We start from the raw sequence: 24,567 nt of genomic DNA on the forward strand, positions 1-24,567 counted from the left end.
CACAATAATTTTTCATGAGCTGTGATTATTGCAACTCATATTTAAAGGAAACTGGTGAAGCTGGAAAAGATTGAGTTCCCCAGTTCCCCACTAAGTCACAATTAAGAATTCATTTGGATCCTAGTTCTCTAGCTCCAAGTTAGCTCTTTGTTTTCTTTTAACTTCATTTACAATATTACAATGAAGCCCTCAACCTGATATCTTAGTAATGTACACCATTTAAACTTAGTTTAAAATTAATATTAAAACTATGCACGCAAAGCAATAAAATACTAAAATGTTTTAAAGCAAAAAATATAACCCATAAAAATCTCATAAAACCCTTCAAAATCCCAAGATTTTTTTTAAAAAAAAAGTTATTCACCTAAAGCTCCGGATATTAAAGAATTTGTGTTAGTGAGCATTTCTGGAAATGATATTTTACAACTAAGGTGATACACTAAGACAGTTTTCTCCTTAGACAATTCCATCCAACAAATATAATTTAGCTGGTTTCATAAACAAACAAATAAATCTGTATTTTGTCTGTAGCCGGTTTCAAATAATCAGGATAGCCATTAATTGGTCTCAAAGACAGAGAGTACTCCTTACTGCCACCTAATGGTCCACAGTTTTACAACCCAGATATGAAAACTCTAGATTTGAGGCCTGGGAATCATCAATCAATCAATCAATCATGATTATAAATAAATGTTCAAGAGAGACCTGCAAGAGTAAACCATAGCTGTCTGACAGCTGGGGAGGGGAACCCTTACTCTTTCTAAATTCAAAATGGAGCGTCCATAGAATCAAGTTCTAGAATTAATATCATGCTGAGCAGGGGTGGGTTCGCTCATGTGCACGCTTGATGTGTGCACACTTGATGCGTGCTGCACGCACATGCACAATGCAATTAAAATTGTTCTGCACATGCACAGAACTGAAAAACAAGATGGCGCCACTGACCGGGGAGCCGGTTCAGGGGCGTGGTAGGCCTGGGTCATTGCCGGTTCCAGCAACCCAGGCCGCCAAACCGCTACCGGTTCAGCTGAACCGGTCCGAACCAGTAGGAACCCACCATTGATGTTGAGATTCTATTACTGATGTGTCAATGGGAAAATGCAGTAATGTTTTAGATAAAACACTCCCCGTGGCTGAGTTCCCATGGCACATTGTTGCTAAGCATTCAGTAGTGACTCACGTCCTCTCATTTGGTTTACAGTTCTGTTCTCACACACTACAGCCAATGCAACGGGTGTTATGCACTGAATCAGTTCCTATGTGTCAACAGGCAGATCTTTTCCATCAGTTGTAGCTTTCAAGTCAACTTCAAAGGCTAGCTCAAACGGAGAAGTAAATCATATTAGAGGACTACTGAAAGCTTACGAACAACAGACTGTAAGAACTCAGCATCTGGGGAACTTTGACTTACTTTTTTTTTTAAAAAGGCAGAGGGAATGGTAGGGAGGCTTTCATAATCACAACCCCCTCTTTCTACCCGAACTTGTCCATTGTCAAGACAGCTGGGCACATTTGAGATGGCAAGAGCTACAAATATTCCAATAAAGTCCATTTAATGCTGCTTTTGGAAATGGCAAGTGGAATTTCTCGGCCTCGTTTCTAGTAAATCAAGTGGAATGTCTCCTAATGGTTTCAAATGCTTCTTCACGGGTCCCTTGTCACCTGGACTCAGCTCTGTTTACGAGATGACCTGCCAGTTGATGTGCTGTGTCTTGATTGTTTATGCCTATTTTCCTATCCATGCCTTTCTTAGCAGTACACTCTCTCATTGCCACAAAAAAGGGGAAAAAAGATTGGAATGATTACTTCCCTATAATATTCAGGATCAACATCAAGGTGATTTTTTTTCCATAAAATTTCTGGAAAAGAAGGTAAACATAATTGCGGGGGTTCTGTCTGGTGGAGTCTGATTATTGTGGCTTATTTAACAATCACGATTAAGCAAACAATGATTAATCATTTCATCAGCATGTTCTAGCTGCCTGATTGGAATTAGTGCTGGCCAGGCACCAGGAAAGAGTTTGAGGAAGTCAGCTGCCATAGCTGCTACTGCCTTTCTGGAGCAGCTGTAGAGCAGGGACAAAAAGGACTTGCAGAACAAGGCTTGCAAAAATGTGGATACCAGGCCATTTGGCCTTTGGGTTTGCAATTAGTATGGTAACTTGTTTAAAGAACAACAGCAAAATATAATACATTAACCAATCCCAGCCCTACTTGGCTATGTAACCTGTTTTAAATAGTAGCTAACTAATGAGAGGGTCTTGTGCTAGAAAGACTGAAAGTTGTTAAACTTAACTGTGAGAGAATATTGCATGTTTGTGCTGGCCCTTCACACTAGAGATAGAAATTCATTCATTCTTGCCTTGGGGCCAGTGGCATAGGTATGCCTGTACACTTTCCAGAATGCTTGCGTTTGCTCTTCAAGCAGCTTAAGTTTCAGAGAAAACTTCTCCAAACACCCATTTGGCCATTTAAAACTACGTTATTGTTTTAATCAGGAAAATCAAGGGGAAAGTAGTACTTTGCTCTTGCTCCTGATCGCCTGCAGAGTCTTGAGAATGTGCTAGGTTGACTGTGTGTCTGTGTGTGTGTGTGTGATTATGTATGTGTGTGTGTGTGTGTGTGTGTGTTTCATTATTATTTTGGTTTCAAAAACAAAAAGACGAAGTGCTTAAACAATCATATTCAGCTGAGAGCAAAGCTAGACTGAGAACTCTGTATATATCTGTATGCTTTGTTGGACCTTTTGTCTTTATAAAAATAAATCAGTACAAGCCGGAACATTTTGTAGGTTCAGCCAAGCCAGAATCAAATAAGAGCTCTTGCTTGGCTCTGTGGCTGCATGAATAAGCCAAGCTATAAAACCAGACTCCATGCCCCCATGGAATTAAAAAAGAAAGAAAGAAAGAAAAATCAGTGACAAAGTTTCACTTGCTTTAGCACTTTCCCAGGCTGTTTACATGCTCAGGCTGATCTGGGCCTCAGCTCCCTGAATGTTCAACCCTTTTGCAGCTTTTTCTAAGTATGAAAGCAGATCCCCATTGATTCTGGTTAAGAAGGAACAGAATCAGTTCCACTAAAAGGAGCAGTTGACAGCATTATGAGATTTGCAGAGAACAGGAAGTACCTGTTCAGACTTCCTGTTCACTGTTTTTCTGGGTAGTTCAAATTAGAATACTTCGGTTTTTCCTCCTACTACATTCTGGGCCAGCCACATAAATTAAAAACAAGATATTTACCTATAATTCCAAGGAGCTTCTTGAGGAGTGAATTATTAAGATTTTTTGGGGGTTGTGTGGCAGTGGTAGGATTCAAAAATTTTTACTACCACTTATGTGGGCATGGCTTAGTGGGCGTGGCAGGGGAAGGATAATGCAAAATCCCCATCCCCTCCCCACCCCAGTAACCTGCTTTCCAGCTCCGTTCTCTTGTTCAGAGCAATAAAAGATCAGCTGGGAGGCAGTGGGGACGGAAACAACCTATTTACCAGTTCGCCGAACTACTTAAAATTTCCGCTACCGGTTCTCCTGAACCTGTCAGAACTGGCTGAATATCACCTCTGATGTGTGGAACTGCCTTTCTGGTTCATTTGCATTGTTTGTTTTTTTCCTCAACAACTATCTAGACCTTTCATAATTACAGTGACGGAGATTACCGTAGCTTTTCTTTCAAGAGAAAAAAAGACCCATTTCATCATTCCTCAAACCCCACCCCTCACAAAGCCTAAGTGATTACCGCTGGTAATCTTGACTGAAGACTTAAAGGCCAAAATGTCTCAAGTTGAAGATCCAGGATTGTATTTCTTTCATTAAGCATAGCAGAACCAAGAAGAATGCTTCCCGAATCCTCGGGAACATTTATTGTTACTGAGAGAATTCAATTGTTCTAATAACCTGACTCAATATGAAGCAGGTTCACATGTTCAGCAGTGGCATTATATGATTCAACTAAAGAGAAAATCCCTGCATAGGTGGCAAAGGGAAGAAATTCAGATAAAATTGGGAGGAATAGGCGACTCTACCAACTGCTCCATACTGCATTCAGTTTTGGTCACCATGATGTAGAAAAGATGTGGAGACTCTAGAAAGAGTGCAGAGAAGAGCAACAAAGATGATTAGGGGACTGGAGACTAAAACATATGAAGAACAGTTGCAGGAACTGGGTATGTCTAGTTTAATGAAAAGAAGGACTAGGGGAGACATGATAGCAATCTTCCAATATCTCAGGAGTTGCCACAAAGAAGAGGGAGTCAAACTATTCTCCAAGGTACCTGAAGGTAGAACAAGAAGCAATGGGTGGAGACTAATCAAGGAGAGAAGCAACTTAGAACTGAGGAGAAATTTCCTGACAGTTAGAACAATTAATCAGTGGACCAGCTTGCCTCCAGAAGTTGTGAAAGCTCCAACACTGGAGCTTTAAGAAGATGTTGGATAGCCATTTGTCTGAAATGTTATAGGGTTTCCTGCCTAGGCAGGGCGTTGGACTAGAAGACCTCCAAGGTCCCTTCCAACTCTGCTATTGTATTTGTATTTGTATATGTGCTATGGACAAATTCAAAGTGAGATCAGGCAGGTTATAAACACTGTTAGAAATGTATTTGCTAGTAGCCACTGCAGGTTCACTGTAATATAAGCCCCAGAAAAAAGGAAGTCACAATCATAAATGGAATTGAATGGAGGAGCAAGAGATTATTTTTAATGTGCTAAGTGGCTGAAAGTGATTTATGGCTAACTTGTCGGAAGAAATTTTCAACTATGTCAATTTTGCAAGGTCTGAACCTATCAATAAATGAGTTGATAGTTAATATTCAAGGCTACTATAAATTGGATTGTCCTCTTCTCTCTGGTTTCTTTCAAACAATCCACCAAAATATTTGGGCAGTCTTTGTTAATATTAGCATAACATTTAGCACAAATTAAAGAAGTCAAACTGCATCCAAAACTACCTCTCCTGGTGGATCAAGAAAAGGAATTTTAAGAATAGTAAAAAAAAAGTATTTTTAAAAAATGAAGAGTTATTGATGCTGTGGATGGTAAAACTCTCTGCTTGTGTTAAACTGAAGTAACACAAATATACATAGTGTTTTTCTGGCTTATACTGTGTTACTGGCTGATTTAGATCCTTTTGGAAAGCAAAGCTAGCAAAGAATGTTTGTTTAAATAAACAAACACTTTAATCAAGCAATTTTCATGATTCTTCCCCCCCCCCCTTTTTTAAAAATTTTCCATTTTCAAAGGCAAAGAAAAGTTGGCTAGGTCTATATATGTCTTTCTTCATCCTTGCGAAGAAATACTGAAGAACAGGCAGTATTTTGTGAGAGTAGCCTCAATCCATTTCTTGTGCTGTAACTAAAGTGGTGCTCTCATGCTATTCACTTCTAGCTGTTTCTCGGTGATAAATAGGCTGTAACTTTTGCCTGTTTTCTTAGAGGAACTCTACAAATTCTGTGCAATTTTCTTCTTAAGGCATACTTAAAATTATACTATTACATGAATGTCAAGTGAAAGTGCCATGAAACACTTTGATGATTCTGGGCCCCTTTAGATATAGATAGTGTTATGTATTGAATGTATATAGTTGTGTTAACAGTGCTAAAGTGAAACTAACCTTTAGATGAACCCAACTGTTTTGGAGGGAAATGTAGAACATTTATATTTGGGTGGGTTTTTTCTAGTTCTATGATTGGTTAAGGCACTGTGGGCCTAGAGTATAAATCACAGGCATTATATAGAATAGAGCATTATATAGAATAGACTTAAGTAGACTTTTGACTTTTTTTCTCTTTGTCTTTAGGATTGCCCTCCAGAAGTAGGTGATTTTCGTACCCAGCAGTGTTCAGCACACAACGATGTCAAGTATCAGGGACAGTTTTATGAATGGCTTCCTGTCCCTAATGATCCTGACAACCCATGTTCATTGAGGTGCCAGGCAAAGGAGACAAACCTTATTGTGGAACTGGCACCTAAAGTCCTGGATGGAACACGTTGTTACACTGAGTCACTAGACATGTGCATCAGTGGCTTGTGCCAGGTAAGGAATACATTGTTTTGTTGGTTTCTCCTCCTTTCAGTTTATACATAGTGGCCCCTGTTTAGTGACTTCCTAATTTATCGATGACTTTCAGTTACTATTGTGATGAAAAAATATTTTTTCGCCAATCCTCACATTTATGACCTTTGCTTAGTAAAGCAAAGCAAAGCTGATCATAAACAATTATGGTTCACTTAGCAGTTGCTTCAGTTAACAACTGAATTGCTTGTCACTAAATAAGGACTACTTAGATAAACTGGTTATTCATAGTTTTACTCAGTTCTACCCTCCCACTTATGTGTCATTTATTTTTCTAGTCTTTAAAGTATTGATGTCACTTCCATACTTTTCTATCAATTCATGAAAAATAACACTTAAAGACAGATATCTTTGGAGAAAATTGATAAGAACCTCCATTAATCCAGAATGGAGTTTTACCCATCATCTTTCTCATTAGTACAGTGTTTGGAACAAAAGCATTATGAAAATGTCTACAGCTTTAGGAAGGTGCTGTTACTTCTATGACCTCACCATGTATTAGAGCAGCAGTTCTCAACCTGTGGGTCGTGACCCTTTGGGGGGTTGAAAGACACTTTCACAGGGATCACCTAAGACCATCGGAAAACACTTATTTTCGATGGTCTTAGGAACTGAGACACCGCTAAGCGAACCCTTCTCTCAGCCCCAGGCGGTAATTGAAGCATCAGCACTATCGCAGGCCTTCCTCCGCGTCCCTTGGCTGCCCTCCAAGAACAACCCCCAGCTTACGGAGAGCCTCAGCTTTCCGAACTCTTCTGAACTAAGAAATCAGGCCCGGCTCTTAGCGTGGCTTTTCTCACAACCCTCCAGCCCTCCCAGCCCCGCCTTGTCTTCACCCTTCAGTCCATGTGGCGAGATTTCTAGGTCCGTGCCAGCTCGGTGTCTCCTCCACCATTGCTGCCTCCTTGGCTGCGGCCAAGGGTTGCCACCAAACAAGGATTGCGGCCTCCCTGCTCGACCTCTCACTTGCGGGAAAGCCGCCAGAGCTGCGGGCACAGTTGTCAGTGTTGATGGGAAGGAGGAGGTGCAGCCCAGAGGAAGGAGCTGGAAGTGGGAGACAGCGCAGCTCCAAGCTCCAAGCTCCACGCTGCTGCCGCCTGTCATGCAGGGGATCCTGCCAAGGAAATGGGGTGGAAAGAAATTCGGCATTGGTGCTCCTGAAGGGAAGCTAGAAGAGGAAATTCTTGCACTATGGAGGCGTCGTTGTCCCAGGAAGTACTATTTGGGGTGGGAAGGGAAGAGGGAACATGGCTCATCATGTTTGGGGGAGCAGAACTTGGGGGGGCAGAACTGCCTCTTGGGAGCCTGCTTGGGGAGCCCCTCCCCCCACTGGAAAGGGCAGATGAACAGAGCCAAGAAGAAGGAAATTTTGTGCATTTATTTCAAAGTAAATGGTAGCAAGTGGATTTGATTTTTACCTTGCCTTTCCTGCTGATTAACTTAAGGGGATGTAGATGCCTAACACTCCCACCTCTTCCTTTTCCTCCAATGATTCCATGAGGTGGGTCTGGCCCAAAGCCCCCCAGGCTCCTAAGGAGGCTTCAACCCACAACCACTGGTTTCTAGCTAGACCTCGGCCACCATGGCTCTCTGGCCTGCTGCCAGGCTGGTCATGTTGGCGGCAGCTCAGGAGGACAAGCAAGTACCAGAGGACCCTGCTGTGGGTCCAAACTGCAACAGATTGGTCCAAAAGACGACCTCGCAAGGTGCATTCAGGGGTCTCTGATGGGGGGTGTGACTTCCTGGCCTGGCTCCCCTTCCGGCCCAAAGGCTCCCTCCCACCGTTTCTCTTTTGGGCTAAGGAGAAAGGCCAGGAAAGGCTACAGCTGGACACCAGGCGCCTCCTCCAATCAGTTCTCCAGACAAGAGGCTTTGCGCGCGCGCACACACACACACACACACACACACACACAAAGCCAAAACCCCAAGATTTCTTGCTGTGTGCTGCATCTGGCTCCTTCTCTCCAGGAAAGGGCTTTTAGTCCAGTCCCACCAAATCCAGGGGGCAGAGAGCAAGGGGGCACTTCCTCTGGTGTGGGGAGTCCAGTGGGAAGGGTGGTTCCTCGCCTTGGCATGTCCCACTGCTGTGCCAGCCCCTGCCTGGAAAGAGATCAGACACCTGACACTGTGTGTGCACTGTGTGTGCTTCTTCTTCCTGTGTGGCTCAGGCCTGTTCCTGGCAGGGCTAGGGGGGGGCCATTTCTCTCCCTTACGGATATGCTGGGTGTGCTAGTGAGTCAGAGAGATGGCAGGGCCAGGAATGGGAACTGGTGCCCTCAGCCTCCACCATACATTCTTGGCATCCTCTATGGCACAAGTCCAAAGCTGGCATGCACAGGGCCGGGGGCAGCTTGATTAAAAAATTTATACGGAGCAACAAAAATTTTCATATAATGCAAAAATAGTATTGTAATATTTTTTTATTTCAACATAACTACAATTTACAAATATAAATTGTAACTGTTGCCAAACATCAAAATTTTGATCATGTGACCATGAGAATGCTGCAATGGTTGCTAAGTGTGAAAATAGTCGCTAAGTGTGAAAAATGGTCATCAGTCACTTTTTTCAATGCCATTGTAACTTTGGTCACTAAGCCCATTATACCACCTTTCTTGCCACAGTTCTTAAGTGAATAACTGCAGCTGGTATTTTGTATTTTGGATAGAATCTTTTGTTAAATAGCCTAAGACAATTTAAAAAAAGAATCCACACAGAATAAATTGAAGTAAAACATTTCAAACTATTCTTTCTATGCACAATATATTTCAAAGTATTGTGCATAGAATTTTTAAACATGGTTTCACTTCAATTTATTTTGAATAGAATCTTTTTTTAAATAGTCTAAGACAATTTAAAAAAAGAATCCACACAGAATTTTAAATCCTATGCACAATAAATAAAATATTATTTTAAAATACATTAAAAAAAATAAAAGAAAAAAACCCAGCTCACTTACCAGCAGGCTTGCACTCCAAGTCAACCAAGAATGATGTAGATGTTAATACAAAGAACTGAGCAAATTGAAATGGTGAAATTAGTCAGGGAAATATTTTTCAAAGAAACTTTGTGACCATTTTTTTTCACACGAGCCGACTTCCAACCTCCGTGCCCCTCTCCTCCGGAAAATCCAGGAAGTAACACTTGCAACCTCTCTAGCCACGTATTTCCTGGAGCTCTATGGTACTAGGTCATTTTTTCTTATAAAATGAGGTAAAATGGGTGCGAGGGGGGTCCGTTTTCTTGCTTTAAAGTTTTAATATCTTCAATGAAAGTACTGAGACAGAGAGAGGGGTTAGTTAGACAGAGTGTCTTTTGTCTTGCCCCGGTTAGGATTTCTTAAGCAAATCCACTGGGCTTTCAACATGAAGCCAGAAAATTGGGACTTTTTAAAAACGCTCCGGGACACGGGACAAATTGTTATAAAGTGTGACCGTCCCGCTGAAATCGGGATGTCTGGTCACTTTAAACATAACCCTGATGCAGCCCTCACTGAAATCAAGTTTGACAACCCTGGGTTAAAAGATGGGAAGTTACTGGATCACGGGAGGAACCATGAAAAATACAGTAATGTTGTGCACACACACACATTCATTCATTCCACACATACACAAACACACATATTCATTCTTTCATCCATTCATGTGTGTTTTAATCAACTGTTTATTTAACTAGAACAACTGGAAAAAAATATCCTTGCAATTGTTTTCTCAAAAAGATGCCACATCATGACAGTGGAGTGTTTTCTGAAATCAAGAGTGAAATAATATGACAGTGTAGACTAATTCCCAGAAAGTATTGAGAAATGGAAACTCCAGTGCTCATTGATAACTAGGTTAAAGAAAGAAGAATTGTTTACAATGGCTATCTTCATTATGTTTATACACACCAGTATCTATTGTATTTATTTTATAAATAACAATTTTATCCAATTGGACTGTATTCACTTATATTTATAATAATACATTGTAGAATTATTTTACCTAATGTCTAGTTTCAAACTTTCGGATGAATATGAATTTACCCTAGCTTTTAAGAAGCAGCTTAAGAAGTGAGGATTGTTCTGGTTTTCTGAAATAACAGATCCAGATTTTATGATTTTGCTCATCTATAACACTGTATAAAACCTGACATTTTATAACCCTTTGAACTGAATCTCATCTCTATTTCTTTGGGTTCTTTTCCCCTCTAGTTTATTTCACTTAGTGATCTTCTGACCTAAAGAATATCTTTATTGTTAAGAAAGATATTTAGGTTTAATTGAATGTGATCCGTACTGGGCAGAATCATCTATCTTAGCTAATAATGAATTGGAACAGGGATATTTCTCTCTTTGATTTCAGGAGAGGACACGCAATGGCCTCTAGGGAAAGCATGATTTGAATAGTTCAAGGCCCTTGTGAGCTGTTTTGCAATTCATTAATAAGACATTTAAGAGGACTGTATATTTAATTTTCCCTTCCCATTTAGCCAAAATGCTTTGGCTTAGCACAAGATGTACATCTGGACCATTATCTAATTATCTGAGGAACTGTTAGCCCAACCATAAAGCCTGGGCTATATTTATAATCTAATTGCAGGACCCACCTTTCTGACAAAATATTTCCATAGAAACATGCTAATAAATAATAACCTTCGTGACACAATACACTGTATTTTTGTATTCATGTCCTTGAGAATTGGGAGGAATGGAAGGAAACGTATTGCACTCTGCTGATCTGATGTTTCTAGCGTGATGACCCCAAATGATGAAATGTGCATTTGATATGCCTTTTGTATTGTGATGCGATGTTGTACAGAATTATAGAATGGAGATTACATCATGAAGCACATTATATAATTACACACACACACAGACACACACACAGAGTGCCTATGTCACTTTAACCAAAAGTTGAAATACTGGCTCTAGTGGGAACTGTGTACTTTGCACCAGAGATGGTATTCAGCAGATTCTGACAAGTTCTGGAGAACTGGTAGTGGAAATTTTGAGTAGGGCAGAGAACCAGTAAATACCAACTCTGTCTGACCCCACCCCAGAGGTGGGTTGCTCCCAGTTCGGCCTGGATCGGGCGAAGCAATAATAGCGGCAGTGGGAGGTTCCGCCCAACCTTCGGTATAAACTAACTACAAGAGTTAATGCCAGGTTCATACAAAGTTTGTTTGTTTAAGGTGGCCAGACACTAAGCTAATTAAAAAAAAACACTAGTCTACCCACAAGCCTCAATTTTAGTTCAGGTTCAGCTGAACTGGCCCAGAGCCAAAAAGGGTTCAAATAACAAGCTATCGTAACAACATGTTAGATCTGGGAGTTGTGCAAAGATACCCTGTTTTCCTGCAAACAAGACCTCCCCGGATAATAAGTCCAATCGGGCTTTGGAGCGCATGCGCTAAAATAAGCACTCCCTGACAATATTGCAACAGAGCAGCAGCCATAAGGTGACTACGCATGACGCCCCCTGAACCTCAAAAATAATAAGACCTCCCCAAGAATAAGACCAAAGACTTATTTCGGGAGTCAACACGGTATGTGTGGAGAATATAAACCCTGTTGCCTCCAGCCAACTCCTTCTAGTTCCTAGATTTCCAGAGTAAATCAAAAGTGTAAGTTTATCAAAAGTATCCTCAATTAACTTCTTGCAGATATCTGGAGACTGAGTTTGTTCTTGCCATCGGGTCAAGTTCTTTCCTACTTAAAACGCAATATAACAAAACTCCTTTTCTAATGGAAAATAAGACTCCTAGCCAAAAGGAAAAATTCACACCCACCAAGGCCCAGTGGGTTTCCTTTCCCTCTGTTCCTCCTGGCCTGCATCCCAACTGCATGGATTGTGGCATTTTTAGCACCACTACTAGCAAAACACAACCTATTTAAAAGCTAACTGCCTTGTGGCTTGTGCATATGCCTGTGTGGTTCTGTCAGGCGAGCAGGAAGGATGTTGAAGGATGGTCGGAAGAAGATGGAAACCCCAAATGATTCCCATATCCTGATACACTTGAAGCCTTGAGCCAGTCTCCCAACGTTGTGCAAAGAAAGAGAAAAAAGAATCATGGCTCTTTTGCCACACAGCTCAGCCAAACCTCAAAAGCATTCACTGATCTGTTTGGAGTGAGGAAATACCAAGTTCCTTTCTCGTTAATTTGAATAGTGTTTGGTGTTTGTTTTGGGCCTGTGGGAGTCTTGTACATTCCCTCAGAAAAATGGTACTTTGCCTTCTAGAAGGGCTAAGAATAAATTGTCAAGGTATTTAATATAAACTATTTGATATTTAAGTGAGTCTGTTACCTCCTCTTTCTATTTCCTCTCTTCTTTTTAAACTATCTAATCTAATAGATCGTTGTCAGGTCGATTTTGAGTCAATATGTTCACTTTGTCAGTTTATCTTTCTACACATTAGGAGCCCATTAAGGTTCTACTTATTATAGAAATGTCTAGTGCAAAAAAATCCTTGGTTTACGACCCCAATGAGCCCAACATTTCTGTTGCTAACCAAGACAGTTGTTAAATGAGTTTTGCCCCATTTTACATCCTTTGTTGCCACAGTTGCTGAGTGACTCACTGCAGTTGTTAAGTTAGTAACACAATTATTAAGTGAACCTAACTTCCCCATTAACCTTGCTTGTCAGAAGGTCGCAAAAGGTGATCACATGACCCTGGGATATTGCAACCGTCATAAATGTGAGCAGTTGCCAAGCATCCAAATTTTGATCACATGACCATGGGGATGCTATAATGGTCGTAAGTGTAAAAAATGGTCATAAGTCACTTTTTTGGTGCCATTGTAACTTTGAATGGCACTGAAAGAATGGTCGTAAATTAAGGCTTAACTATATAGCAAATTCTGGATAACTCAATCTGAACTTTCTGATAGTTTTGTTCTTTCCTAGGGTTATATTTATGTGATCATTATTGCTTCTATCTAATTTCCTTAGCATCATATCCATTAATTTCTCTGCCTGGTATGATTCCAGGAGTACATAATGTTTTCTAAAACTATAGCAGCAAAATCTCCCCAAAACATAAATTTTTCATAGGAATAAAATTGTAATCCCTAAACCTAATATTTATATTTTAAGTACAAACTTCCAGAAATCTCTCAGGCTCATTTACCTGTCAAGAGATCTGCTGATAATACCAGCAATGGTGCAAAATAGGATTAGGTAATGGGAATTTTTTTTAAAAGATATGGAATATAAACTAGGTTGCTTTGATCAAGGTTAAATTATATTTGTTATTGTTTCTGGTAACTCTTATTGGATTTTTGCTGATCAGGAATGAAGGATGAGAGTTTCTGAATTTAATGACTTATTTATAGACAAGTTATAGAAAAAGTCATAAATTATTGTGTTGAAAGGAAAGGAATATAGAGTGAGTTTGAGATTTTAAAAAATGTATGTTTTATTTCTGGTAACTCTTAATGGCCCTTTACTGATTACGACTGAATTACAAGGCTTTAAAAAAATTTTTTTTGTAGATAACAGGTAAGATATGAGAAGGGGAGCTCTTTCGTGATAATATCAGAAAATAATATGGCCACATAAGGTTCACGCCCTCTTATAAGTGGGGATGCAGTCAGAATTAATCAATCATATTCAAACGGATAGTAAATAATAGTATAAACTTGAGCCATCAATTAAAGTGATTCTGTTCAAGAGCATAGAAAGACCAGCTGTTCTAGAAGGATTTTTCTGACATTTACTGAGTTGGTTCCTACAGCAAAAGCCAAAGAGCTTACAAAGCATAAAAGGGATCTCAGCCAGTGGTGGTATTCAGCCGGTTTGGACCGGTTCAGGCGAACTGGTAGTGGTGACCTGCAGGTGGGCCCACCCCACCCACTTGCCACAGTGCTATGCCGTCCTATTTAGCCACGTTTTCTAAGCTGCACACATGTGTGCAAGCCATGCACGTGAGCAAAGTGCATGCGCAGAAGGCCATGCACACTCACAGTTTTGGTGCACAGCGAACCGGTGGTAAAATTATGTGAAACCCACCTCTGCTCTGGAGAAGGTACAAAAAAATTTCCAAGACATTGGATATATCATGGAATTCAGTGAACAGAGTCATCAACAAGAGGAAAAAATATGGCACAATCGGGACATTGCCAACAACTGGATGTCCCTGCAAAATCTGTGCATGCGCACACTGGGAACAGGCTCCAGCTGTTTGTCTGACTCTGAAGGTAGCTGATAACTGGCATATGGCTCTGGCCCCCTCTCTGCCTTGGACACAGAGCCCTCATCAGAGCCTTCCCCAGACTCCAAGACTGGCCCATGTTCCTCCCCAACCTCTTCACTGTCCGAACCTGCTGCCAGTTCTGTTGGCCGCTGGCAGGCCACAACTGTATGAGGGAACAAAGTCAACCCTTTTAGAAGACGGCAGGGGCTGCCTATTTCTAGGTATCTGTCAAGAAAGTTTTGTGGATGTGATTGAAGTACTTAGGCAAATTGTGGTGCCAGATGATGAAATCTCAGTTTTCACGGTGAGATGTGCCCTCACCAAGCCACCAGGAATTACATGGTATCATTATTGAAAGAGGGTTTTTTATGCATATTTGCAACTGGAATGTGGAAAACATAAATTGAGAACCTGAAATTTTAAAACCAAAAATGGAATATATAACAGGTGTCACATTTGCGGGCCGTGGGTGGGCCAGGTGCATCACATGCTGATCCCACCCCTACCCAGTTTACCAAAAGGGGGGGAGGTTCCAATATGTCACGTGATGTCTCTGGGTTCCACCACAAAACCGTGGTAGACTAAAGCGCGCTCGACGAAAGCGCGTACCTGACGTCATCACAGTGCGACGAAAACATCACGCTGTGAGCGGTAAAGTTAAAATTAACGCGAAAACCTTACCCTAACCCCCCCAAACCTAACCCTAAACCTAACCCTAAACCTAACCCTAAACCTAACCCTTAACCTAACGCTAAACCTAACGCTAACCCTTAACCTAACCCTAACCCTAACCCTAACGCTTAACGTAACCCTAAACCTAACCCTTAACCTAACCCTAACCCTAACCCTAAACCTAACCCTTACCTTTACGTGAATCAGCTTGCTTTAAAAGCGCTTTTTAAAGCGCTCTTTTTTCTCTGCGGTCGTATTTGTCGCGCTGCTGATGACGTCAGGTACGCGCTTTAATTGAGCGCGCTTTAGTGGACCGCGGTTTTGTCGTGCCACAATGTCTCTGTGACACTTGAGTTTGACACCTCTGGAATATACAAAATTGAATGCATAAGTATGTATTCAATGTCAACTTGAAAAGAGGTCAGCTAAATCTTTGCTCAGCATAGCCCAATAAATAACAATATCCTATTTGCTTGAAAGCATGGACTCTTTAGTGAGCCCCCATTTTATATTCTGATTATTATGGTTCATTGCACAGTCAGCCAGATATTCAGACTGGCTTTGGCATTTTTAGCCACCCATTGAGTCCTTGCCAAAGACCCGGGATAGGCAGATGTTGATCTTTGATGGTATCGTCACAGGATGAAAGCTGTTCCAAGTAAAGCTGCCTTTTGCAATTGACCGTTGGTTAGTTTGTCAATGCCAGTGGTGTACAGATGGTGTTCTAGATGTTTTGGGATTTCAATCAAGACTCCTGTTAATATAGGTACTATCTTTACTTTCCTTTGCCACAATTGTTCCATTTTTATTTGCAGGTCTTTGCATTTTGTTATCTTCTTCAGTTCTTTCTCTTCTGTTCTGCTGTTTTCAGTTCTGCTATGTGCAATATATAGTTGATAAGTCTGGGGTCTTAAATGGCAGGTTCATTTGTTTGAATTCTAAAGTTCCAGGCTAATTTAGCTTTTCCATTTTCTATTACTGTCACTATTTTATGGTCCCACCAGTTGTTGCTCGCAGGCAAATGATATTACTTACAGATCTTCCAGTGCACCATTGTTGCTACTTTATCATGCCATTGTTTATAGTCAGTCTGTGCGATCTTCTTGAAGCAACTAAAAGGATAGTTCATTGTTTCTTCAGCTTCTTTGCAGAGGCAACACTTTCTGTCTGTTGTTGTCTTCTCAATTCTGGTTTATTTGCTGCCCATTTTGTGGTTTGAGATGACTTGAGCAGATCCCAGAGTGATAAAATATACAGATATCCAGACAAACATAACTATAAAAACAGATTGAAATTACAAAAAAATAAAACTGGAGGCAACAGCCAACAGCTCCTCCTTCAGGACCCCGTGCCAGTTGGCATAGCCAAGTTTTACATCATTTTCTGAAAGCTAAAAGAGAGGGGGTGGATCTTACCTCCTGCAGCAAGATATTCCAAAGGGGAGATGCTGTTGCAGAAAAGGCTCTTCTCCTGGATCTCGCCAGCTGAAATTCCTTGGCTGATGGGATCCGCAGTGCTTTCTACCAGCACATGTGGGTGGCCAATCTCACTTGGGAAAGATGGTTTCTCAGATATCCTGGACTTAGACCATAGAGGGCTTTAAAGATAATCACCAACACCTTGAATTCCATCCAGAATCAGGTCAGCAGTCAGTGTGGCTTGTATAACAGTGGTGTTATATGTGTCGCCCTAGGAACCTCCAAAATTGTCCATGCCACTACATTTTGGACCAATTTTAGTGTACGAATACTCTTCAAATGTAGCTCTATGTAAAGCATATCCACATGAGAGATGATCAGTGACTGAGTGCAAGGCTTCACAATTCAGAAAAGTGTGTAGTTGCAACACCACTCTAAGTTGTGCCAAGGCTCTCCTAGCTATGGTTGCCACAAGCTTTTTGAGCAGGAGCGGGGTGTCAAACTCACTTTACCTTTACCTATCCCATACCTGAAATGCAACATGCTTCTAATCAGTATAACCAGTGGTGGGTTTCAAATTTTTTTAGAACTTCTTCTGTAGGTGTGGCCAGTTTTGTGGGAGTGGCTCAGGGGTGGGTTTCGACCGGTTCGCACCGGTCCCTGCGATCCGGTTGGTCGCCGAACCCAGAAGTAAGTAACTTCCGGGAACGGCGACGCCCCCCCGTGCCCGCCCGCGCCCGCACACCCGCGCCCGCTCCTTACCTGTTTTTTACGAATTCTGCGCTTTCCACGCATGCGCAGAACGCATACAGCGCCTGCGCGATCCTCCAGGAGCAGCTGGAGCATCGCGCAGACGCTAGTACGCACACACGTGCTGCGTGCGAGCGCGAGCGCGCCGCGTGCGTGCGCGAGGACGCCGCCGGCCTCGTTCCAACCGATCCAGTTGGAACGGGGCGAGAAACCCACCCCTGGAGTGGCTTGTTGGTCATGTGGCCAGGTGGAGTGGATTGGCAGTCATGTGACTGGGTGGGAGTGGATTGGCAGTCATGTGACTGGGTAGGTGTGGCCAACTTGCAAAATGTGGTGAAACTCACTTAACAAGGCTCTTGCTTAGCAACCAAGAAGAAACTTCCTGCCTCCGCTGGACTTCGCGCTTTTCTTCGCCACTCCTCACAACTGCAATAGACATCCAGAAGTGGCTTTTGAGGTTAATGGGGCCTGGGCTTCTAGTGCGAGAGCCCTCGCTGCTTCTGGACATCTATTGCAGTCGCGAGGAATGCGCGAAGAAGAGCGGGAAGTCCAGCGGAGGCAGGAATGCAAAAACAACGCCTACTACTCCCTTGCAAGGGGAGCAAAGGAAACCACCTGGGTCTCTGCTCCCCACCTCACCTGTCTAGAGCCGCCAAAAGCGTTAGACTCTGACAGCGGTGCTGGTTTCCCGCCACTTTGGCATCCCTGAAAGGCGACTCCGCATTCTCCCTTTCCTTCGCCCCTCCTCCCTTCAAAAACTGTGAGGCGCTTTCTTAGCACCGGTTGCCCATCTGGCACAGTCCCATGTGCGTGCTTCCTCCTCACTCCCCAAAGACTCTTCTCCTCCTTCCCGGAGCTCAGTAGGAGCCGGGCACAAGGGATGGGAGGCTGCTTTTGAAACCACACCTTGGAAAACTTCGCCAGGAAGGGAGGTGGGGAACCAGTGGGGGGGGGACGCCCTAGAACACCCCCATGCTTTGCTGGTGGCCACGCCTCCTAGGCAAGTTCAAGGAGGTCCTAGGAGGCCATCCATGCTGCACAAGCTACTGCCTGTGAGCGGCGATGGAACGAACGGGTGAAGTGAGCGAGGAGGGTGGGGCAGGAGCTCCATGAGGAACCTCTTCTAACTGGTTTGGTAGATTTGTGGTACCTCTTCTACAGAAGAGGTTAGAATGGGCAGAAACAATGGAAAAGGAGACTTAGGGCTTACATGAAAATTGTGAGGTAGATGCAACAACATGAAAAGAAGTAATACTACAATGACTAATTGTAGTGCAAAAACTCAAAAAATACAAAAATAGCGAAAGATAAGAAAAATTTGAATTGAGTAAGTACAATAAGATAAGGTATGGTCTATAACAGTTTTGCTTATTGGCAGTACAAACTTCAAGAAATTCAAATGCAGATTGTACAAGTGGGTATCATGACAGTCAGACAGACTCTGAATTTTATGATTGGGTTTGTTAAACAAGAATATAGATAAAAATAAATATATTAGAAAACTATATAGAAAACTGTGTGTATTAGAAAAAACCCTATATAAATATATAAATATAAATATAAATATAAATATAAATATAAATATAAATATAAATATAAATATAAATATAAATATAAATATAAATATAAATATAAATATAAATATAAATATAAATATAAATATAAATATATATATATATATATATATATATATATATATATATATATATATATATATATATATATATATATATATATATATATATATATATATATTGAAAGCGGTAAAATGAATATGTTAAAAAGTGCATACCAAATACATTTTTAAAAGAAGAATACATGGAAAATACACTGATTTTTTAAAAACCTTTCCTGGTTTTTAAAATAACTTTTAGATTGGAAAAATAAGCATTTACAGATTCATCCTTCCCTTACGTCCCAGCAAAATGAAAAAAATATTTTGATTTTCTGCCTTTAACCTACTTTTTATTTTTGAAATTTCATTTTTACTTGTGGCTTTTGCACATTTTACGCATTTTAGGGTGTATCAATCTGCTTGTGATTTCCATTAACTTAATATAATTCTGTCCTTAATCTATTTAATAATTCCATTTAGCCCTCAGATACCATTTCTCTGCATTTTGCTGTGGAGAACTGAAGCAAAACAGGAACATAATTGGACTCCAGTGTAGTCTTTAGTCTGGGAGGGATAAATCAGATTGGCTGACTTTGAAATGTAACCCAACTATCTTTGACTATCCCTGTTTTAGTGTGGTATCATCCACTAAGGCCTTTTGATTTTCAGCTATTTATTTAAATGGCTGACTTTTTGTGTGTTTCATATATTTTTTTGATTGCGTGGAAGAATTTGATGCAAATCACACTCACTTCCCTCGTTCCCAATCTGTGAACATTTATACAGATATTGGAACTGACTTACGGAGGCTTGCAAACAAACATGCTATCTCCAGATGATCAGGGATACTACAAAAGAGAGGAACTCCTGGCATTACATGTGTATTGACATATGGATAGATATAAGCTTTGTTTTCCTTCTGGTGAAGGTCAGGGACAAGATAGCAGGGGAGTTCCTATTTCACTGAGCATCTAAAAAGAGCTCTTATTAACTTGCAGAGGAATGCTGTGTCAGTACATCCATATTACTTTTGGCTTCTTGTAGCATCTGAGTAATGAGGGTCTCATCCTTAACCTCTAGAGCAGGGGTCTCCAACCTTGGCAACTTTACGACTTGTGGACTTCAATTTCCAGAATTCCTCAGGCAACAGAATTCTCTGTTTCAGCTTTCATGCTGATATTTCCAAGCCGTTCTGATTTCTGCACAGTGGTCATTTTCCTCACTTTTGCTTATGCAGTCATGACACATCTTTATGGGTAATTCCCTACTTACAATGGAGCTCAGCAATTTTCTGTTGCTAAGCGAGCCGGTTGTTAAAGTGAATTTTGCCCAATTTTACAACCTTTCTTGCCACAGTTGTTAAGTGAATCACTGCAGTTGTTAAGTTAGTAACACGGTTGTTAAGTGAATCTGGCTTCCCCATTGACTTTGCTTGTCAGAAAGTCGCAAAAGGCCGGGTCATGTGATCACATGACCCCGTCACAAATATGAAATCAGTTGCCAAGCATCCCAATTTTGATCATGTGAAAAACAATCATAAGTCTCTTTTTTCACTACCTTTGTAACTTTGAACAGTCATTAAATGAACTGTTGTTAAGTCGAAGGACTACCTGTATTTGGGAAGAAGGAATAGTATACCCTCATGTACATATTGTAGCATTCCAAATGGAAGGGATCTAGGCAGCGGTCGGATTCACTTACTGTCCCTATCGGTTCACAAATATGGGCACGCTCGTACGTGGGATCACTTCGCTTGCATGCACCTCGTCTGTGCATGCGCCTCACCTTCTGCGCATGCACAGTGCTTGTGCATTACATCGGGGAAGGTGGGCAGAACCTCCCGCAGCCATTCTTACCGGTTTGCCCGAACCAGACAGACCCAGCTGAATACCATGTCTGGACCTAGTTCAGCGTATCTTTGTCTCAAACCTTTCATCTTCAGGGTGGACTAAAAATTAAAGTTCAAGAGAATTACATTTTTTAAAAAAAAAAAACCATAGTTTTTAATGTTTTATATGTTTATATGTTTTTAATACTTTTTTTAAAAAAAGAACATATAAATTATTTATTACCGCAGAATTTGTCCTTCACCTTTCGAGTTCCATTTCATTTTCCCAGTGAACATAAAGGCTTCTTTTAAAAGTTCCTTTCAAAATGCGAACCACTTCATTCAGCATTCATTTCACCCAATTACAATCCAGGTAGATGGGAACATTTTACAATACAGTAAGTAGCCATCAGGGTTTAAGCAACTGGTCAACACAGCTGAAGGCTCTGCAATGCCCAGAGAAATGATATCATACAGCAGGGGTGGGTTCCTGCCATTCTAACCTCTTCTATAGAAGAGGTTCCACAAATCTACAGTGCCATTTAGAACCGTTTCCAGCTCCCTTCCCCCGCCCGTCTGCACATCATCAAGATGAAGGGTGAAAGGACGAATTCTGGGAGTTGAAGTCCACAAATCTTAAAGCTGTCAAGTTAGATCATCCCTGGGGTTTTTTTCTTCTAAAGGGTTAGGGGTGCAAACATCTTGTAACTTAACAGCTTTAAGACTTGCGTGATTCAAATGCCAGAGTTTCTGAGCCAACATTTTGGTTGCTAAGCAAGAGCATTGTTAAATAAGAGCCAAGGTGGCGCAGTGGTTAAATGAAGCACTGCAGGCTACTGCTAGATCAGCAGGTCAGCGGTTCAAATCTCACCGGCTCAGGGTTGACTCAGCCTTCCATCCTTCCGAGGTGGGTAAAATGAGGACCCAGATTGTTGGGGGCAATATGCTGACTCTCTGTAAACCGCTTAGAGAGGCCTGAAAGGCCTATGAAGCGGTATATAAGTCTACTGCTATTGCTATAAATGAGTTTCACCACATTTTACAAGTTGACCATGCCCACCTGGTCACATGACTGCCAAGCCATTTCCATTCGGTCACATGGCTGGCAAGCCACTCCCACTCGGTCACATGGCTGGCAAGCCACTCCCACCCGGTCACATGGCTGGCAAGCCACTCCCACAAAGCAGGCCACGCCTACAGAAGAGGTTCTAAAATAATTTGAAACCCACCACTGCCATGCAGGCATGTGCACTATTTAAACCTAGATGGGACTCCATGTCCTGTGGTTATAATTGACAGAACCTGCAAAAAAACATCAGTAATTATTATTCTAGTTAACTTATTGAATTTCAAAAATTAGCTGAAATATCTATGATTTTCATCAGTTCGACTTGAAGGTTAAATTTGACCAATTGCTTAATTAGGTTGTATATTGTGTGGCTTTGATTATATGAATGCAGTATCTGACTCAGTTTATAGGATAATCATAAGATTTGGTTTGTTTTCACACTGAATCCCATTAAGTATGTATTTTTCGGTATTTCTGTATTTTTGTGCTTCTCTTTGGAGTCTCTTCTGGCGAGCAACACACTGCATCTTTTTAATCGGTATTCGTTCAATGTTGTTTAGTGGGGGCGGATTGCAAGTATCAAGTAACATTTTTTATAAAGCTTTATAAGTGAGCATGGCAAAACGCTGGCTTTTTTATGTATGACCACCCACCAGCTTAGCATCACAACAACACAGACTTCTGGCTACATTCAGAAGAAAAGGCGGTAACGTGCTTATGTTTGAAGTTAAAAGCAGCTGCCTTTAGTTGGGTGGATACTTCAAATTGTAATTAATTTATCAGTGTACACAAGAAGATAAATCAGTTCCGCTTACTTGGTGGCAATTTCATGGCTTACTCTTTAAATTTGGGGGGGGGGGGAAATGCAGTACCTAAAATATCATGAGATTATTTCTCCAGTTCGAAAAAAAAGAGATGTTAATCTAAATAAGTATAATTGCAGGGCTGAATATACAGGTATTAATAAAATAGGGAGTGACTGTCTGATTATGTTCCTGCCAAGTTAACATTACAATGATACATTGTTTTATGATGTTGAAATGCATGTCATTTCTTACACCGTTCTGCATAATCTCTCATCTACGTGGTCTTTCAGGTGGCAATATTGCGTGTATTTTATAAATCTTGAATAACCGAAGGCAAGAAGTCTGGCAAAGACATGTTCCAAGCTGTCAGCTTCTATGTGGGTATCATTTCCATTTCTGTAATCCAGCCCTATTCTGTAAGGTTCTTGGCAGAGGTATTTTAACCATCTTGTTGTTGATGATGGCCTTTGGCATGGGATATTTGGCCAACAAGCATAGCTTTGTTGCCTTCTGACTCATCTGGTAGCATCCCAAATAACATCAAAATTATCACTTGGTGGAAAAGAAAGGCCATATTCTTCCATCTCGTTCTGTTTTCCTTTTCTGGGATGACAAGTCCGACTTACAGAACATTGTGCTGAGAAAGCAGGGCGATTCAGTTCAAGACCTATGGTATATCTTAATTTGAAGAGTTCACCATCAGGAGCTGTATTTTCCCACTGCTGACTGCTTTGACTGGGAACGTCTCTGGCCTCTGAGGTAGAGTGGTGTTTTCAAAGAATGGCAGGCTCTGTTCTCCCCTCAATGAAAGGGAAGAATTATTCAAGCCATCCTTGGTAGCCTAGACCGGGTTCATTATGGCAGGGGTGATTCTCAGTTATATAAAATCATAGGCCTTTAAGGGAGGTTGGAGATCTTCTAGTTCCATGATGGGGAACCTATGGCGTGTGTGCCACAGGTGGTAGGTGGAGCCATATTTGCTGGCATGCCAGCTGTCAGCTCCGGTGCGTATGCACTTTCCAGCTAGCTGATTTTTGGCCTTCGAGAGGGCCATTTTTGCCTTCACTGGGCTTCAGGAAAACCTCTGGAGGCTGGGGAGGGCAAAAAACAGCCCTAACGGCCAACCGGAAGTTTGGAAATTATCTGTTTCAGGCCTCGATGGGGGGGGGAGCCTCTGGGGGCCAAGGGAAGCTGTTTTCGCCCTCCCCAGGCTTCAGAAAAGCCTCCACAGCTTGGGGAGGGGTCATTCGTGCATGTGCAGGAGAGGGGTATCGCATGAGCATATGCAGGTGGGCGGGGAGGATTGGTGTGGGCATGCATGTGCACACAATAGCAATCACATGGAGAATTTTGGCACGCCATAAGAAAAGGTTTGGCCATAACTGTTCTAGTCCAAATCCCTACTCAAGGCAGAAATTCTTATACCATTCTAGACAAATGGCTCTCCAATCTTTTCTTGAAAACTTTCAGTGATGGAGCACCTACAACTTCAGGAGGCAAGTTGTTCCATTGATTGATTGTTCTCACTGTCAGGAAATTCCTCCTTATTTCTAGATTGGGTCTTCTTCTACTGAGCTTCTTGTCCTGCCCTCCAGTGCTGTGGACAATAAATTGACTCCCTCTTCCCTGTGACAGCCTTTCAAAGATCAGAAGACTACTATCATGTCTCCCCTAAGCCTTCTCTTTGTGAAGCTGAACAAGGATTATTTAATATTCAGTAAAGGGATTCATTATTTAATCATTTGTTCAATTTCTATAGGCACCCATCTCAATGACTCTCTGGGCAGCTTACAATTAAAAAAATTACAATCAAAATACTAAAAATGTTTTAAAACAAAACAATAGAAATATCCAAAATAAATGTACAAAGCAGCCAGGATATTTGACTAATAAACAAGGCAGCCAGGAAACGCCTTGCCTCAGGCAGGAATGGGAAAACTCACCACAGTCAACTCTCCATAGCCAAATCATGGTGGCCAACTTGCCACAGGATTTGCTACAGTCAATTCACTGTAGGACAACTCGCTGTGGGACAATTCAACAATTCAATTTAATAATTTAAATTTTTTTTGGAAACATTTTGGTTTTTGTCATTCACATTTTATTTTGTCCCTCCTTTGGCATCCTTTCTTTAATTATTCTGTTTGACTATTTCTTCAATATT

The 24,567-nt window shown here is 41.3% G+C and overlaps 1 protein-coding gene across 1 annotated transcript in view; it reads left to right on the forward strand.

The window, feature by feature from the left end:
• ADAMTSL1 (ADAMTS like 1) overlaps positions 1-24,567 on the forward strand; it is a 263,177-nt gene that overhangs the window by 64,415 nt on the left and 174,195 nt on the right. Inside the window, exon 4 of the mRNA XM_087716110.1 lies at positions 5,794-6,030. Within this exon, the coding sequence (XP_087572236.1) occupies positions 5,794-6,030 (237 nt within the window). The remainder of the gene's footprint in view (positions 1-5,793; positions 6,031-24,567) is intronic.

This window comes from Thamnophis sirtalis, unplaced genomic scaffold, assembly GCF_051295495.1.
Source record: "Thamnophis sirtalis isolate CommonGarterSnake01/CBP01778 unplaced genomic scaffold, rThaSir2_p1.2 scaffold_5, whole genome shotgun sequence".
Taxonomy (NCBI): domain Eukaryota; kingdom Metazoa; phylum Chordata; class Lepidosauria; order Squamata; family Natricidae; genus Thamnophis; species Thamnophis sirtalis.